The sequence below is a fragment of the Chelonus insularis genome, unplaced genomic scaffold, assembly GCF_013357705.1.
Source record: "Chelonus insularis isolate UGA/USDA-ARS -01 unplaced genomic scaffold, ASM1335770v1 contig_70_pilon, whole genome shotgun sequence".
In the NCBI taxonomy this organism is placed as follows: Eukaryota; Metazoa; Arthropoda; class Insecta; order Hymenoptera; family Braconidae; genus Chelonus; species Chelonus insularis.
This window is the reverse complement of record NW_023276716.1, coordinates 425,951-439,677: the sequence shown is the minus strand read 5'-3', so window position 1 is coordinate 439,677 and position 13,727 is coordinate 425,951. Positions and strand designations below refer to the sequence as shown.

Below are 13,727 nucleotides of genomic sequence, written 5' to 3'. Positions count from 1 at the left end.
CCTGGCGGTGTATTTGAAAATATATTTTAACAGATTGATAGAATAACATTTTAGATATATAAATGTTTTTTAAAAATAATATTGTTCCGAAAAAGATAAAATATCTATGTAAATCTTATAATTAAAGTATTTGTGTCAATGAAAAATAAGAAATATCATTGAAAAAATTTTGTTTGTATTCAGTTTCATTATACATACACATGCATTGGATTAGTTTAGTGGAACTCATTCCAGCTGATTATCGGAGTGATGGCTACGTTAGCTAAAATCAAAAATTTGGTCATTCCATTGGCATCAGCACATAACAGAGTGCTTTTTAATGCTGTTCGAAACAGTAAGTTTACAGCTCAGCCCGAATATTATTTGAGATGTTTCACAACTTTTCAATTATAACATTTGATAAAACAATAGGTTAGGAAAATTAGTACCCATTTAATAACTGAAAACGAAAAAAAACATGACAGATTAATTTACAGATTGTATTTTGCATAATATTTACTTTATTGTACATATTTAAATAGCTTTTTCAATTTTTGTTTCATGTCATTCACATTAGAATATAATTGCGTAGACAAAATGTTTTTTTGTATTGAATTGAAATGACTACATTCATTATATAACTTCAGTACTCTTAATGTATATTTGATGTTTTCATTTTCTAATCTATAATCTTTTTTCCAGAGGTGATGACTAATTTTGATTATATGCCGGGTCCTTATCCAAAAACCGAAGAGGAAAGAATACAAGCTGCGAAAAAATACGGCTTACATCCTGCTGAATATAAACCATATCCTGAGGATGGATTAATTGCTCCGGGTGATTATCCTGAGCTTCCAATGATAGCAGTTAGTCAAAAAGATATCAATTATCCATGGGATGATCCTGATGAAAGAAGGAATTACGAAGAACCGGTAAATACCGCATCAATAATCATGATTATGAAAAAAAAATTGTTATTTAAAATTCATGAGATTGTTGACAAACTTATTGTTAATTTCACTTGACATATTTTAATTCAAAAAATTATTTTTTACAGATTCATTTTAATATGAATCTTTTACAAGAAGATAAAACTGATATAGGAGAAATCCCTTTTTATGAGGATTGGAAAGTTCCACTTTATTTTCTTGCTTACATGATCGGTGGATGGGTGATATTTAGTCTTGCATGGAAACTTCCTCGTTTTCAACCAAGAGTAAATATTTTAATTCTACATTTAAATAATATTTGGATGATTTTGAATTTTTAACAAGTTGATACTAAAAATATTAATGAAAATTTAATTTGGTCAATTTTTAGATGGAAAAGCAAATGCCATTTGGAAAAACTGGAAGAAAACATTACACATTTGAACCAGCTAAATAATTAAATAAAGCATTTTGGAATAAATCAGTAGTTGAAAAAACAATAAAATAAATATTTAAATAGCCCTTAAATTTATATAAGATTAAATAATCAATAATTATAGAGCATTATTGTGAATAAAAGATAAAATAAATTGATCTTTCCAACTCATTGAATAAATTTTTTTTAAATAAAAAGCAAGAAAGATCATATCAAGCTATCGAATCGACAGATGGTAATTCTAGAATGATTCATATTAGTAAATTCTAAGTGTATTCACTGAATGTCATATGTCAGTTATAAGTTTTTTGCCCATTTTTAGATGTTTTATAATAAAGGCTTGATAAAATCGAAAAGCAGTTACAAATGATTTTTCATAATGAATCGATCTAATCAATTACCGAACTTGGAAAAATTATTTAAGGATGATGACGAACAGGATTTTGTTCCTCTTGGCGGGTATGTTGTTTATGATATCAACGTTATTTTTCTCTATTAATATTGTTTAAAATCTAATTATTTACCAAATAAATTCCAGTTATAGTCTGTAGAATTTTCTTTTCATTATTGTCCATATAATAATAACAGTCGGTAAATAGATTTTTTGTTTCGGTTTTTTTCATACCGGGTGTTCAGAAAATACATAATAATATTTAAATGCAAATAATCTAATCAATAATCAATTTATATTATTATAGATCAAATTTAGCTGCAATCTTTGGGACGTCTAAAAAATCTGAAGAGCCAAATACTTCTGTAAAAGCTAACAAAAAGTTAAATGCTCCAAAAAATACTTCTCAGTCTGCTTCATCTTCAAGTCAAACAGAAGTAATATTAGCGAAAGCTGTTCATGTTTATAAATTGTAAGATCTCGCTTTTTATCAATTAGCATTGGGATAATTTTATTAGTAGTTAATATTCTCTTTCTTTCAGACAAAATGGACAATATAAACTTATAGGAAAAGTTGGACTTGCATTGACAGCAAATGTTTCTTCAAAAAGTTATTTATTAATATTATACAAAAACAATAGAGAACATATTTCGGTTCTAACTTTAACGAGTGACTTTAAATTTTCAATTCAAGAAAATAATTATGTCAGTTATTATGATGGCTATAATGATAATTGGTCTATTTTATTTGACAGTAGTGAGAGCTCCATTGATTTTGCAAGAGAAGTTGGTGTGTCAAAATATTTTTTGCAGCAGGAAAACAATAATGATTCAATATTTTATCAAGATTTAACTGTCTCAAGTAAAGAACATGAAGCTAAAGAAGGCGACAGTATTCATTTGAAATACTCCATTATTACGCATATCACTCAGCCATTAAAAGTATCTGTAATTCCTGTTCAAGACATGATTGTTCAAATTTCAACAGATGACAATTGGGAGCGCTCTCTTTTAGGCGTAACTAAAGGTTTAAAAAGGATTTTATTTTTACCCCCAAGTAAACAAATAAGTTTAGGTCCCGGATTTCCAAGAGAAAGAAATATAGCTCTTGAAATAGAGATTATAGATATTGTACCACTTGATGTTAAAAAAAGTCCAACGTCAAGATCAGGTGGGAAAGCTTCTTTGATATCTAGAATGGCCAAAATGGGCCAATCAATACTTCCTCAAAAACCAATGTCAACGACAACTGATTCCGAGGATACAGAAGAAGAACCTCATGTCAAATCACCACGACGGGTCAAAAACTCTTCATCAGAAGCTTCTCCAAAAGCTTCTACAGATGTACATACTTCTTCTTCGGAGTCTCATGAAAGCTCAATTAAAGTGCCTACTAATGTTGCTTTACCGCGTACATTTATTCCTTCATCAGCGAATCCTAGTCCACACGGTACTCTTGTTCCGGCTGGAACATTTACACCTCCATGGCCAGCAGCTCCAATTCCAGTAAGAACATTAATAACTTTAATAGAAATATTTTTAAACACATTTATTAAATAGTACAATGTTACAAATATTCTTGTGATTAATTTGTTTTTGTAGCAACAGTACATGTCAACATCAGATGGTCAATTATATTCCTTTCCAGCTACTGTACAACCTGCCATAGATCCAAATGTAAATGTTTTTCTCGCAGAAACTCGTACGCACAATGCAGAAATTAGAATGGGAATGTCTAAAATTGCTGATAATGTTCAAAAATTATTAGATAAATTTCATGTACTCGAACTCCAAAACGCTACTTCTCCAAGCAATGACAAAGCTCTTGAAACATCATTGAGAATGTTACTAGCGCTGAATTCAAATAAAAGTAATGAAATAGTTCATGAAGCTGTAAATACAGATGGAAATTCTAAAACCAAAGATGACTTACATTTAGAAAAAATAAAATCGCTGGAAGATGCATTAAGGATTACAAAAAATTCATTAGAAGATAGTTTAAATAAATTGAAGCAAACAGAAGTAGATAAAAAAGAATTTGATAGAGAAAAAATAGAACTGAAAGAAAAAATTCATAAGTTAGAATCATCACTATATGAGTCACATGATAAACTGCAGAAATCACTAATAGACATAAAAACTACTAATGATAATTTAATACAATGCCAAAAAGATTATGCAAAATTAGAAGCAAAAATGATTACTTTAGAAGCTGAAAATAAAGTTTTAAAAAAAAATACTAATTCTAAAAATAAAATTTCCATTCATGAAGACCATGAAAAAGCAACAGAAGTAAAACTCATTATGAACAAAATGTATCAGACGTTAATATCCCAATTTACGGAAGATTCTTATCAAACTGATTATATAAAAAAAACTATTGCTAATACAATGAGAGTAAGAATTATGACATGATCATTATCTAAAAGAATGTGAATAGTTTATAAATTTTAAATTATCATTCCAGGCGATAACATTACAATGTTTGAAAGAAAAAAATAATCAAGTAGAAAAGCTTTCTGATGTAGAAACAAAAGATATTAAGGCTGATGAAACATTAACGATTGAAAATTCCAAAACTACTGAGGCAGAAGAAACCATTTTTTTACCTGCTCTTGATAGATCTTTCGATCCAGAAGAAGATGTAAGTATATTTTTTTAATATCTAAAATGAGAATGAAAATTATTTATTTTTAAAAATTTAAAACATTAAAAAAAATTATCAAATAACATTCTTTTAGATTGGAGATGGTCAAAAACCACCTCCAATACCTCCAATAGATCTAGATGTTGACAACGATTGGCTTCCATAATTTTAAAATAATTTAACTTGGATCAAATAGATCTACTTAAATTAACTTGCAATAATCTTAATGAACATTAATGAAAAATTATAAAAGCATTTAATTATGACAATTGAAGTAAATAAAATATTTTAATAGAATGACGATTACTTATTCATCACCCGGTATATACACCAAATGAAGAACCAATAACAAAAGAAAAATTTTCTCTCAATTGTGTAGAGTGCGCCCTGAATCGTTTGTGTAAAAAATAATTGCTGATAAATTTGTTTTGTATGAATAATTTTTTTTCAAGTTGGTGATTTAATAATTTTTAAAAAGTCTCAAACAATACGCCGATAATGAACATCAAATTCATAAATAAGGCACATGTTTAAGTTCAAGTTATGGAAAAATTATAACGGTATGTACGACATTTTATTATTCTCTTAGCTTTCGTACATTGTTTATACATATTGTTGAAAAGTAATGTTGTCTTTTAGAAACAATGGATACTTTGAAGTTTAAAATTGATTTCAAGTGAATGTTTTTGCTAATTTATCCGGTTCACGAGAAAAAAACTATTCGTCTGAGCTCACGGTTGACAATCTTGGCTTCTACCACGCCAATCATTGTACATATAACCTCTTCAATGATGTTAAAAATCACCTTATAATCATTAATTGTTAATGAAATGATGATTTATTCATATTTAATCATTAATTTACATTTTTTATTTCAATTTATAACCTATAAACTTCATTTTTTAACTGATGAGTCTTTATTAGCATATGTCTATGACTAAAAAAGTTAGCAACCTAATCAATGATAAATTTTAATTTACAATTAAATGCAATTAAAAAAAAAATATTGAACTAATTTATTATAATTGTAGTTCATACATTGAAATTGTTTTCAGATTTCTATATCTTATTTAAATAATGGAAGTCAAAGCTGCCGAAGATGATATATCATTTCATTTGGGAGAAATGTTCAATAGCTATGAAGAGCTAGAAAACAAACTGGAAAAATTTTCTAAACGTAGTTTAGTACATTATTGGAGAAGAGATAGTAGAACAGTTAGTGGGGCTCACATGAAAACTGCGAGACCTATTAGTGAACGATTGAAGTATTATTCTGTAAAATATGCATGTATTTATGGGGGTCAGAAATTTCTTCCAAGAGGAGCAGGCAGAAGACAGTCTCAGTAATTTTCATATTTTCTATTTACCTTCATTACAAACACAAGTTATGGAATAAAATTACATTTAGATCGTACAAATTTTCTATCACGAATAAATGTAAAGTAATACAATTAAAATCAGCAAATTATAATATCAAAACCGTTGATTTTATAAAGTTTTCTCATATTTAACCATATTAGTCAATTAATTAAATATCCTTTCTACAGGTCTATCAGAACAAATTGCCCAGCACATATTATGTTAAGAGCGTCCAAAGATGGAACTAAATTAGAAGTTACCAGTGTAAATAATGAACATAATCATGAAATATCAGAGGTGTGTTATTAATTATATAATAATATTCTGAAGAAATGAATTATCTAATTTTATACATTGATTTTAGGAATTATTTAAAAATCTTCCACAAGAAAGGAAGCTTTGTGGAGAAATAAAACAAGAAGTTCAAGACTTGATGCAGTTACATATAGATCGTAAAAGGCTCAAAGAATATGTCAGGTTACGGACTAATAAAATTCTACGGTCAAAAGATTTATTTAATATTGCAGCTGCGAATAAACACAAAAAAGAAATAACTCCAGAGCGGGCGTATCAATTATTTAAAAGAATTCATGATTTAGAAAAGCTTCAAGCAAAAGAAAGCGGGCGAAAAGTATTTTCAGAATCAGAAGAAGAAATGAATCATTCAATTAAACGGATGAAAAAAGAACCACCAGCATCACCGTGGGGTCAAGAAGTTAGTATCTATATTTCTAAATAAATTATTTGTTTAATAATTTATTCAAGTATTATTTTTCGCAGGAATTATCACCAGAACTAGAGGTTAGTGAAGGAAATGATGGCGAAGATTCTTATACTCAGTTATCTCAAGAAGAAGTTGTTGATGATATTGGAGATACCGCTGAAGAGCAACTATTAAGTGCTAATAATGGAGGAGATATTATTACAGCAAATGGTGAGATCGTCGGCGAGTTAGTGATGGAAAGTGGTGATCCTTCTGTAATAGTTGAGTCTATTGTCAATGCAGATGGCTCGGTTTTTGTGGACGAACGTGAATTCAATAGTTATTGCGATGATCATTTAAATCACTCTTCAGTAGAAGATAATCATTCAACTGGACATCAAGTTTTGGATATTGAAACAATTTCGAATTCCATTGAAATAGATAAGCTTTCAAAAACTACTGCAGCTTCACCTACACCTGCGCATTTGATGGACACTATAACTTCACCACTTGCGAAATCTCCTGGAGTAGGAAACGATTCTCAAGATGAAAGAATTTGGATTGTCAAGGAAACCGCTGAAGAAGTTGAATCGGAAAATTGTGTTGAAAATGATCTTAGTACAACCAAAATAAAAACTTCTCATGTTGAAGGTCATAATGATGTTGGAGAAGTAGTTTTTTCTGAAGAAGCGAGCCATCAGTTGTTAATAGAACAGTTGGCAGTTTTGAGGGCAGAAAAAGGAAAGCTTTACCATGAAACTGAAATGTTGAAGCTGAAAAAAGATAAGCTTAAGCTTCAAATAAACTGTTATACAAATGAAATTAGGAAACAAGAAATGGAAAAAGAAAAGTTGAGATTAGAAATAAAATTATTACAGTCTAAGGTTGTGGATGATTCCAACGATGTCTCTCACTATATTTTTGTGCCTTGAATGAGGCGATATATATTTTTAATAATTTATTATTATTGTATATAATAATTAAATGAATAAGGGTTTATTTGATAAACTGGAATTAAATGATTTTAATCAGACAGATAATCTATAAAGTTGGAAATTATTAAATTTTTGTCTTCGTCAGCTATAATTATAATAAATAAAAATGTGAAACCGACTCTGTATTTGTAAGCTGTTGATACACAATGACTTTGTATTAATACATTATATGATTATGAATGCAAAGAACTAACGAAATTATGAAATTAGAATACTATTAAAATATGCTGGTAAAATAAATTATTTTCAGAATTAAAAGTTTTAAAATATGTTTTAACGCTAAATTCAAATATCAGAAATAAGACTTTGTTTAATCTTTTAAATTATGCCTTTAATTTATAAAAAAACATAAAAATTATTTTTTAAGGCACATGTTACTTTTATATTCCTCTAATAATAATAATTTTTTTTTATTTATGTGAATATGTTTATTATTTTTTGTTAATTTATCAAAATTTTAATCCTTATCTATATTATTCCTTATGCATATTAATATTAATGATACTTTTAAAATATCGAATAAAATATGATCTAATGCAACATATATCTATATAGTTTATGTAGATATGAAGTACTTCATGTGACGCCGAATCCGCGTTTTTGAGCTTTTACGCAAGGTAACATTTTGCGTTCCACAGTTTTCATTTTGGAATTATTTACGTACATGATTTACTTTGAAACTAGTCACAGTAAATAACAATATTTTTTTTCATAATTAAGAAAATGTTTAAACAATCATTAAAGCTGTGGACATCAGTAAATCATATATCAAGTATGTATTTAATCCTTTATATAACCTATAATTTTCGTAGATTATAAGTAAAGTTTTTAGTTGCTTTTAAACATTTATATCAAGTGAATACTAAATTGATTATAAAAATAATGTTTAAGATACTGCGTAGTGAAATCATAATTTTAATTGACTATCATTTAAATACATAATTATAATTTGAACTAAAAATTTTCTTTATAAATTTTGTTGACAGGTTTGTTGAAATGTCCCACTTATTGTACACAAACAAATGTTAAACATAAATGGGATTTATTGAGTGCAGTTTGTGTGGAAAGACATCCACTAATTAGTACTCCAAAATCGAAAATAGAAGAAGCTTATCAGGACTTACTCAATCAAATAGAATTCGAGCAAAGTTTTCTTTGTGATCATGAATTAAAAATACAAGCTGAATTAGAAACTAAAGAAAAATTGAAAAAAGGATTAAATATTCTAGATCCAGATGATGTTTCAATTGAAAAAGCTTCAGATATTGAAGATAAAGGCGATGCTGAATTAGAAGCATTTAAATTTTCACCAAGAATTACGGAAGCTGATACGAAAAATATTCAAACATCTTTAGAAAGAAAGCTTGATAAACCTTTGTTGTTAGTTGTACAACAACAAGTTGGGGACAAACTTTTTTGGTTGCCTCCTCAAGGAGTTAGACAAGAAGGAGAAAATATGAGACAAGTAAGCAATATCAGTTTTTAAATTGCCACTTTAATTAAATAAATAGTAAGAGTAAAGTTTAAATTAAATATCTCATTTATTATGTTTTAGACCGCGGATCGAGTGTTGAAAACTCTATGTGGAGACAATGTAAACATAAAAATTTATGGTAATGCACCAGTTGGATTTTATAAATATGCATATCCAAGACCGATGAGAGAAACTGGTAAATTTGGAGCAAAAATCTTTTACTACATCGGAAAATATATTGATGGAGAAGTGTCGAATACAGCGAAATATTTATGGTTAGATCGACAAGAGTTAGCAGATAATCTACCAAAGCCAATTCATAAAAGTGTTTCTAAATTTCTGATACCAGAACAAACACTTGATTATTAAGTGAAAATTAAATTTCAACGTAAGTTTTGTAAATAATTTATATTTAAATACATTTAAATAGAAACTTTATTATTAGTAAACAGAGTTATTTACAGCTATTTTTCTAAAATTTACGCCATTTAAAACCACAACGTCTTCTTCCTGTATACACAGTATCTTCTTTAGTCTCTTTTCCTTGTCTTCGTCTTCTCTCTTTTTTTGCCAAGATCCAATTTGTACCCTTCAATGATTTTCCTCGAGAATTTTTTATTCTTTCCCTTTCTGATTTTTTAATAGTTGTAGATTCTGACTCATCACCTAATGGCGTAGGTAAAGGCATATTTCCTCCAGTCATTAACACTAAGAAAAATTTTTTAGCTTTTGTACTGTTAGGGTAATCAACTACTACTCCACCAAAGAATCCTGCTTTAGTTGCCTGAGTTGTTACCAATTCTATTTGATCACTATTTTCAGGATAAAATTGAAATACAGCTCTTGCTGATCTTGATAGACAAGCAAAAAGGGTCGAAAAAAATTTGTAAAGTCTTTGAATAGGATTATGTGATTTCTTATCAGCATTACAAAGCCATTGAAGAGCTGAAATGCTCACAGCTCCATCAAAACTTCCAGGTCTAAATGGCATTCCTTGGCCCATATCACAAAGAATTAAATCTCCTTCGACTTCTCGTTCCAAAGCAACATCTACATAGCACATTATACAAATTCTTTTTATTATGTTTATTATAAATATCATAAAGAATAAGATTGAAGCTTACTCAGCATAGCCGAAGATATATCTAAGCCCACCCATACATGTCCTTGATCTTCTAAAACACTCCCACTAAGTCCTGAACCACAGCCAATATCCAAAAGGAAACAAGGCTCATCTTCAGGAAGTAAAAGTAATTCAATAGCTCGTTCACACATTTGAACTTGAATATCAATCATTCTGGAGCTGTAATGATCAGTCAGTTAGCATTAAACCTTTCTTTTATAGTCAAATATTTTAACTTACTTTTGGGTATATTTCTTAGCCTCTTCTTCATTGTAAAACTGTCAACAAATAGTTGATAAATATTTAATTAAAGTTATTAATTGCTAAAAAACATTTTAAATATAACAAAAAATAAGAAGGTTCTCTACAATTAAAAATACGTTACTTTATTAGAGTCTTACCACTTCGGGAGGTGCTAAATGCTCTGGTCTCCTTGACATATTGCACGCTATTATTTATATAAATTTATGTTTAATGATAACTTCGATATATTGTTAAAAAATTATGTATCAAACTAATTGACATTTGGTAGAAAACACGTGTTTAATAAGGTTATGATTGTTGACAAAAAAGTGCCTCCCCCTACAACTCAAAAACTTATCTGCCCTCTAGTAGCCAACAGTGTCAACGGTTTGTTGCTTTTTCGCGGCAAAGAGTGTCTGTACTGTACACATTGTGCAGATCAGTGTACGGATTGTTTAAAAGACGAATTCAAGGAAAGGTGTGCCAAAAATCAGCTTAGATGACTTAAATAAAACACGATGTTTGTGGATAACCTCAGGAATGATTTTTATAATGTAGTGCATGGAAATGTAAGTTTTTTTAAACCGTTTTGTTAAGTAGGTTAATAATAGTTTTAACAATCATTAAGGTTAATCAAACGCATTCAAATGTTTTATTAATTGTTTATCTTTATATTTAAACAAAATCGAAAATATTATTACCCTTGTTCAATGAATTTTTTTTATTTAAACAAATCCAAAGATATAGATAAGCTAAAATAATAATGAGTACAATATTCTTTTCAGAGATGTTTACTGCTCGTTAATTTTGACATTGATGCAATTTGTGCTTGTAAAATACTACAACAGCTTTTTAAAAATGATAACGTGGTATATACCCTTGAACCAGTGCAAGGCATCCAAGATATGGTCAAAGCTTATGCAGATAATTGTGAAGAGGTAAAAAATTCTACATTACTTACATTTCTTCTTTCTTATTACTGTTTATTTATTAATCATAATTTTTGGTAATTTTTATAATAAATTAATTTTATCTTTTAATTTTTCATAGAAAATTTTTAATTTTGTTCAATTTATTGACAATAGAACTTCGTAACATATGTAGCTCATACAAATAACGATATTCATATCAATTTCTCGTTTTTTACCTCAACATAATATAAAATGTATTATTATTATTTTTTCAGATCAAATATGTTGTAATGATAAACTGTGGTGCGACAATAGATATAGTTGAGCTTTTAGAACCACCTGAGGACACAATATTTTTTATCGTAGATAGCCACAGGCCTTATGATCTTTGTAATATCTATTCTGAAGGTCAGATACGTATTCTTGGCAAACCTGAAGAAGATGATGAAATTCCTGAGTACAACGAAGTCTTTCGTGAAGATTCGGTAATAAATTTTTTTTTATAATTTCCTACCATTATACAATTGACTATTTTTTAAGTAACAATTTTTTTCTATGTAGTCTGATGATGAAAATCCGGATGTCGATTCCGAGAATGAAGGAGAAACCCAACAAGCAAAAAGACGCCGTTTGAATGAAGATGATTTAATGAGGAGAAGAGAACGGCGTGAGTGGGAAGAAAAACGAGACACAATTCTCTTTAATTATATGCAGTACAGTTATTACGGTAAATCTAGTGCGGTTATATTATTTGAAATGGCATGGAAAATGTCAAAAGACAGTATAGATATGGTATGGTGGGCAATAGTTGGTGCTACAGAACAAACAATACTCGGTAAAATAGAATCTGGTATAAGTGTTCTTGAATCCGGTAATCTTCAAGGGCATGTATCTCGACTAAGCCATAGACAAGGTGTTGATGCTGAAAAACAGCAGCAAAGTGCAGTGAAAGTGACCTATGATAGAGATCTCCAATTAGCTCTTTATCGTCATTGGACAGTTGAAGCGAGTTTAAGACATTCAATGATAACTGCAGTTTCACTACGTCTTTGGTCTTTACGAGGAGAAAAAAGGTTAAGAGAACTTTTAGCTGAAATGGGATTACCGCTTGCTCAATCAAAACAACGATTTTCTGCAATGGATTTAAATTTGAGACTAGAATTTCGTCAAATGGTAGAAAAATTAGCATCAAAGTACAAAGTTGATAGTGTCATTGGCGCTAGTTTCACTCTTCAGTCTGGATATCGATTTAAATATTGTGCATCGGATATTGTTTATGCAATGCTTGCACTCCTGGAGTCGTCAACAAAAGACCGTCTACCTCAGCATTGTTTTCTCGACGCTCTCGATTGTTTATCGCGTAAGAAAAAAGATATCTTAGAGCGTGGAATTGAGAAAGCAAAAATGATGCTGAGTAATATCTTCAAAACAGCCCAAGGGATTTTAGAAATGAAACAGGTGATGAACGCTGGAACGTTCCTTTACGTCATCATCCCTGAGGGTTCTCTCGACAGTCGTTTATTTGCTCATCCACATTCTCTTTTAATGCTCGCACAATTTACATTAAAAGCGTACGTAGAAACTTCAAGGAATAGAAATGCACGCGGCTGGCCACTCCTCGCATCAGCAACTTTTAATGCTGAAGAAGGAATGTGTATTTTAGTGGGCGTACCACCTGTGTGTGAAGATCAGCCGAAGAGTTTATTTGGAAAAGCATTCGAGCAAGCTGCGAAAAATACTAATTCTGATATAGAAACTGATTACTTTGATACCACAAGTAAGTAGATACTTTTAATTATTATGCTGTTGAAGCTAAAACTTTTAGTGTGAAAGTAAGAAGAATCCATCGATTATGACTAGTTTAATTTAACTAAAAATTAAGTAATTATTTTATCAAAGTTTTTTAAATTTAATTTAAAACTTTTAATGACGTTGAATTAATCCCAAAAATTAATTTGTTTAATTTTTTTTATTGCAGTAATAAGACTGAAGATTGAAGAACGTCCAAAGTTTTTTGATGCCTTAGCCGCTCTGCTTACATGAGTTCTAGGACTTCGTTTGCATTTAGTATTTATTTTTCACTCATAATCATTTTATTGTAGCAATATATCAAAAGTCATTTATTTTTTATATTTCATGGACTAATTTAAATATTAATTTCATTTTCGACATTTTTTCTTTTTATGTAAATAGACGTGATTTTATTTTTAATTAAACGACAAATTTAGCTTTAATCAACTTAACAATTTTTCCGCACTTAAAAGTGCATGAAGCAGATAAGGAATTTTCGATGAATGTCTGATTAAAAATTAATAAATTCAAGTAGTTTGTATATAAATGATAAAATCATGAGTCAATTATTTTTTGTCAAGCGAGTTTTGACGTATGACAATATTTTAATGCCTTACATTAGGGACCAAACATACACTATTATATAATATCCACGACATATTAAATGAAAATTTAATCGTAAATTTGTTGTAAATAATGTTTAAATGATTGGAATAAAAAATGTCGTAAGTTGTATGATTTGAGAC

At 29.1% G+C, this 13,727-nt stretch overlaps 6 protein-coding genes across 8 annotated transcripts; 5 read left to right on the top strand and 1 right to left on the bottom strand.

Annotated features, from left to right (window-relative positions):
- The first annotated feature begins 172 nt into the window (after window positions 1–172).
- On the top strand, window positions 173–1,427 carry ND-ASHI (NADH:ubiquinone oxidoreductase subunit ASHI). Its single transcript, XM_035089825.1, has 4 exons — window positions 173–334; window positions 682–911; window positions 1,037–1,195; window positions 1,300–1,427. The coding sequence occupies exons 1-4, from the start codon at window positions 250–252 to the stop codon at window positions 1,363–1,365; spliced, it is 540 nt and encodes a 179-aa protein (XP_034945716.1). The 5' UTR covers window positions 173–249; the 3' UTR covers window positions 1,366–1,427.
- Window positions 1,428–1,432: 5 nt separating this feature from the next.
- On the top strand, window positions 1,433–5,152 carry LOC118070932 (FK506-binding protein 15). Of its 2 annotated transcripts, XM_035089821.1 has the most exons (8): window positions 1,433–1,579; window positions 1,667–1,803; window positions 2,043–2,207; window positions 2,278–3,241; window positions 3,338–4,132; window positions 4,203–4,379; window positions 4,477–4,942; window positions 5,022–5,152. In XM_035089821.1, exons 2-7 carry the CDS (start codon window positions 1,724–1,726, stop codon window positions 4,546–4,548), a joined length of 2,253 nt encoding a protein of 750 aa, XP_034945712.1. In that variant the 5' UTR covers window positions 1,433–1,579; window positions 1,667–1,723; the 3' UTR covers window positions 4,549–4,942; window positions 5,022–5,152. The 2 variants fall into 2 exon arrangements, with proteins under 2 accessions (XP_034945712.1, XP_034945711.1); XM_035089820.1 differs by having other exon boundaries at window positions 1,444–1,803.
- A 7-nt stretch (window positions 5,153–5,159) lies between these two features.
- On the top strand, window positions 5,160–7,856 carry LOC118070933 (uncharacterized). 2 transcript variants are annotated; one of them, XM_035089822.1, is made up of 5 exons: window positions 5,160–5,327; window positions 5,438–5,725; window positions 5,930–6,038; window positions 6,106–6,456; window positions 6,507–7,856. In XM_035089822.1, the coding sequence occupies exons 2-5, from the start codon at window positions 5,460–5,462 to the stop codon at window positions 7,374–7,376; spliced, it is 1,596 nt and encodes a 531-aa protein (XP_034945713.1). In that variant the 5' UTR covers window positions 5,160–5,327; window positions 5,438–5,459; the 3' UTR covers window positions 7,377–7,856. The 2 variants fall into 2 exon arrangements, with proteins under 2 accessions (XP_034945713.1, XP_034945714.1); XM_035089823.1 differs by lacking the exon at window positions 5,160–5,327 and having other exon boundaries at window positions 5,705–5,819.
- Window positions 7,857–8,029: 173 nt separating this feature from the next.
- Window positions 8,030–9,351, top strand: mRpL46 (mitochondrial ribosomal protein L46). Its single transcript, XM_035089849.1, has 3 exons — window positions 8,030–8,211; window positions 8,426–8,904; window positions 8,995–9,351. Exons 1-3 carry the CDS (start codon window positions 8,163–8,165, stop codon window positions 9,280–9,282), a joined length of 816 nt encoding a protein of 271 aa, XP_034945740.1. The 5' UTR covers window positions 8,030–8,162; the 3' UTR covers window positions 9,283–9,351.
- LOC118070950 (probable 18S rRNA (guanine-N(7))-methyltransferase) lies at window positions 9,331–10,613 on the bottom strand. The gene is made up of 4 exons (XM_035089848.1): window positions 10,438–10,613; window positions 10,277–10,314; window positions 10,038–10,216; window positions 9,331–9,963 (listed from the first exon to the last, which is right to left on the bottom strand). Exons 1-4 carry the CDS (start codon window positions 10,474–10,476, stop codon window positions 9,386–9,388), a joined length of 834 nt encoding a protein of 277 aa, XP_034945739.1. The 5' UTR covers window positions 10,477–10,613; the 3' UTR covers window positions 9,331–9,385.
- On the top strand, window positions 10,445–13,725 carry Cdc45 (cell division cycle protein 45). Its single transcript, XM_035089847.1, has 5 exons — window positions 10,445–10,848; window positions 11,065–11,217; window positions 11,466–11,675; window positions 11,752–12,967; window positions 13,169–13,725. Exons 1-5 carry the CDS (start codon window positions 10,798–10,800, stop codon window positions 13,231–13,233), a joined length of 1,695 nt encoding a protein of 564 aa, XP_034945738.1. The 5' UTR covers window positions 10,445–10,797; the 3' UTR covers window positions 13,234–13,725.
- The last annotated feature ends 2 nt before the right edge of the window (window positions 13,726–13,727 follow it).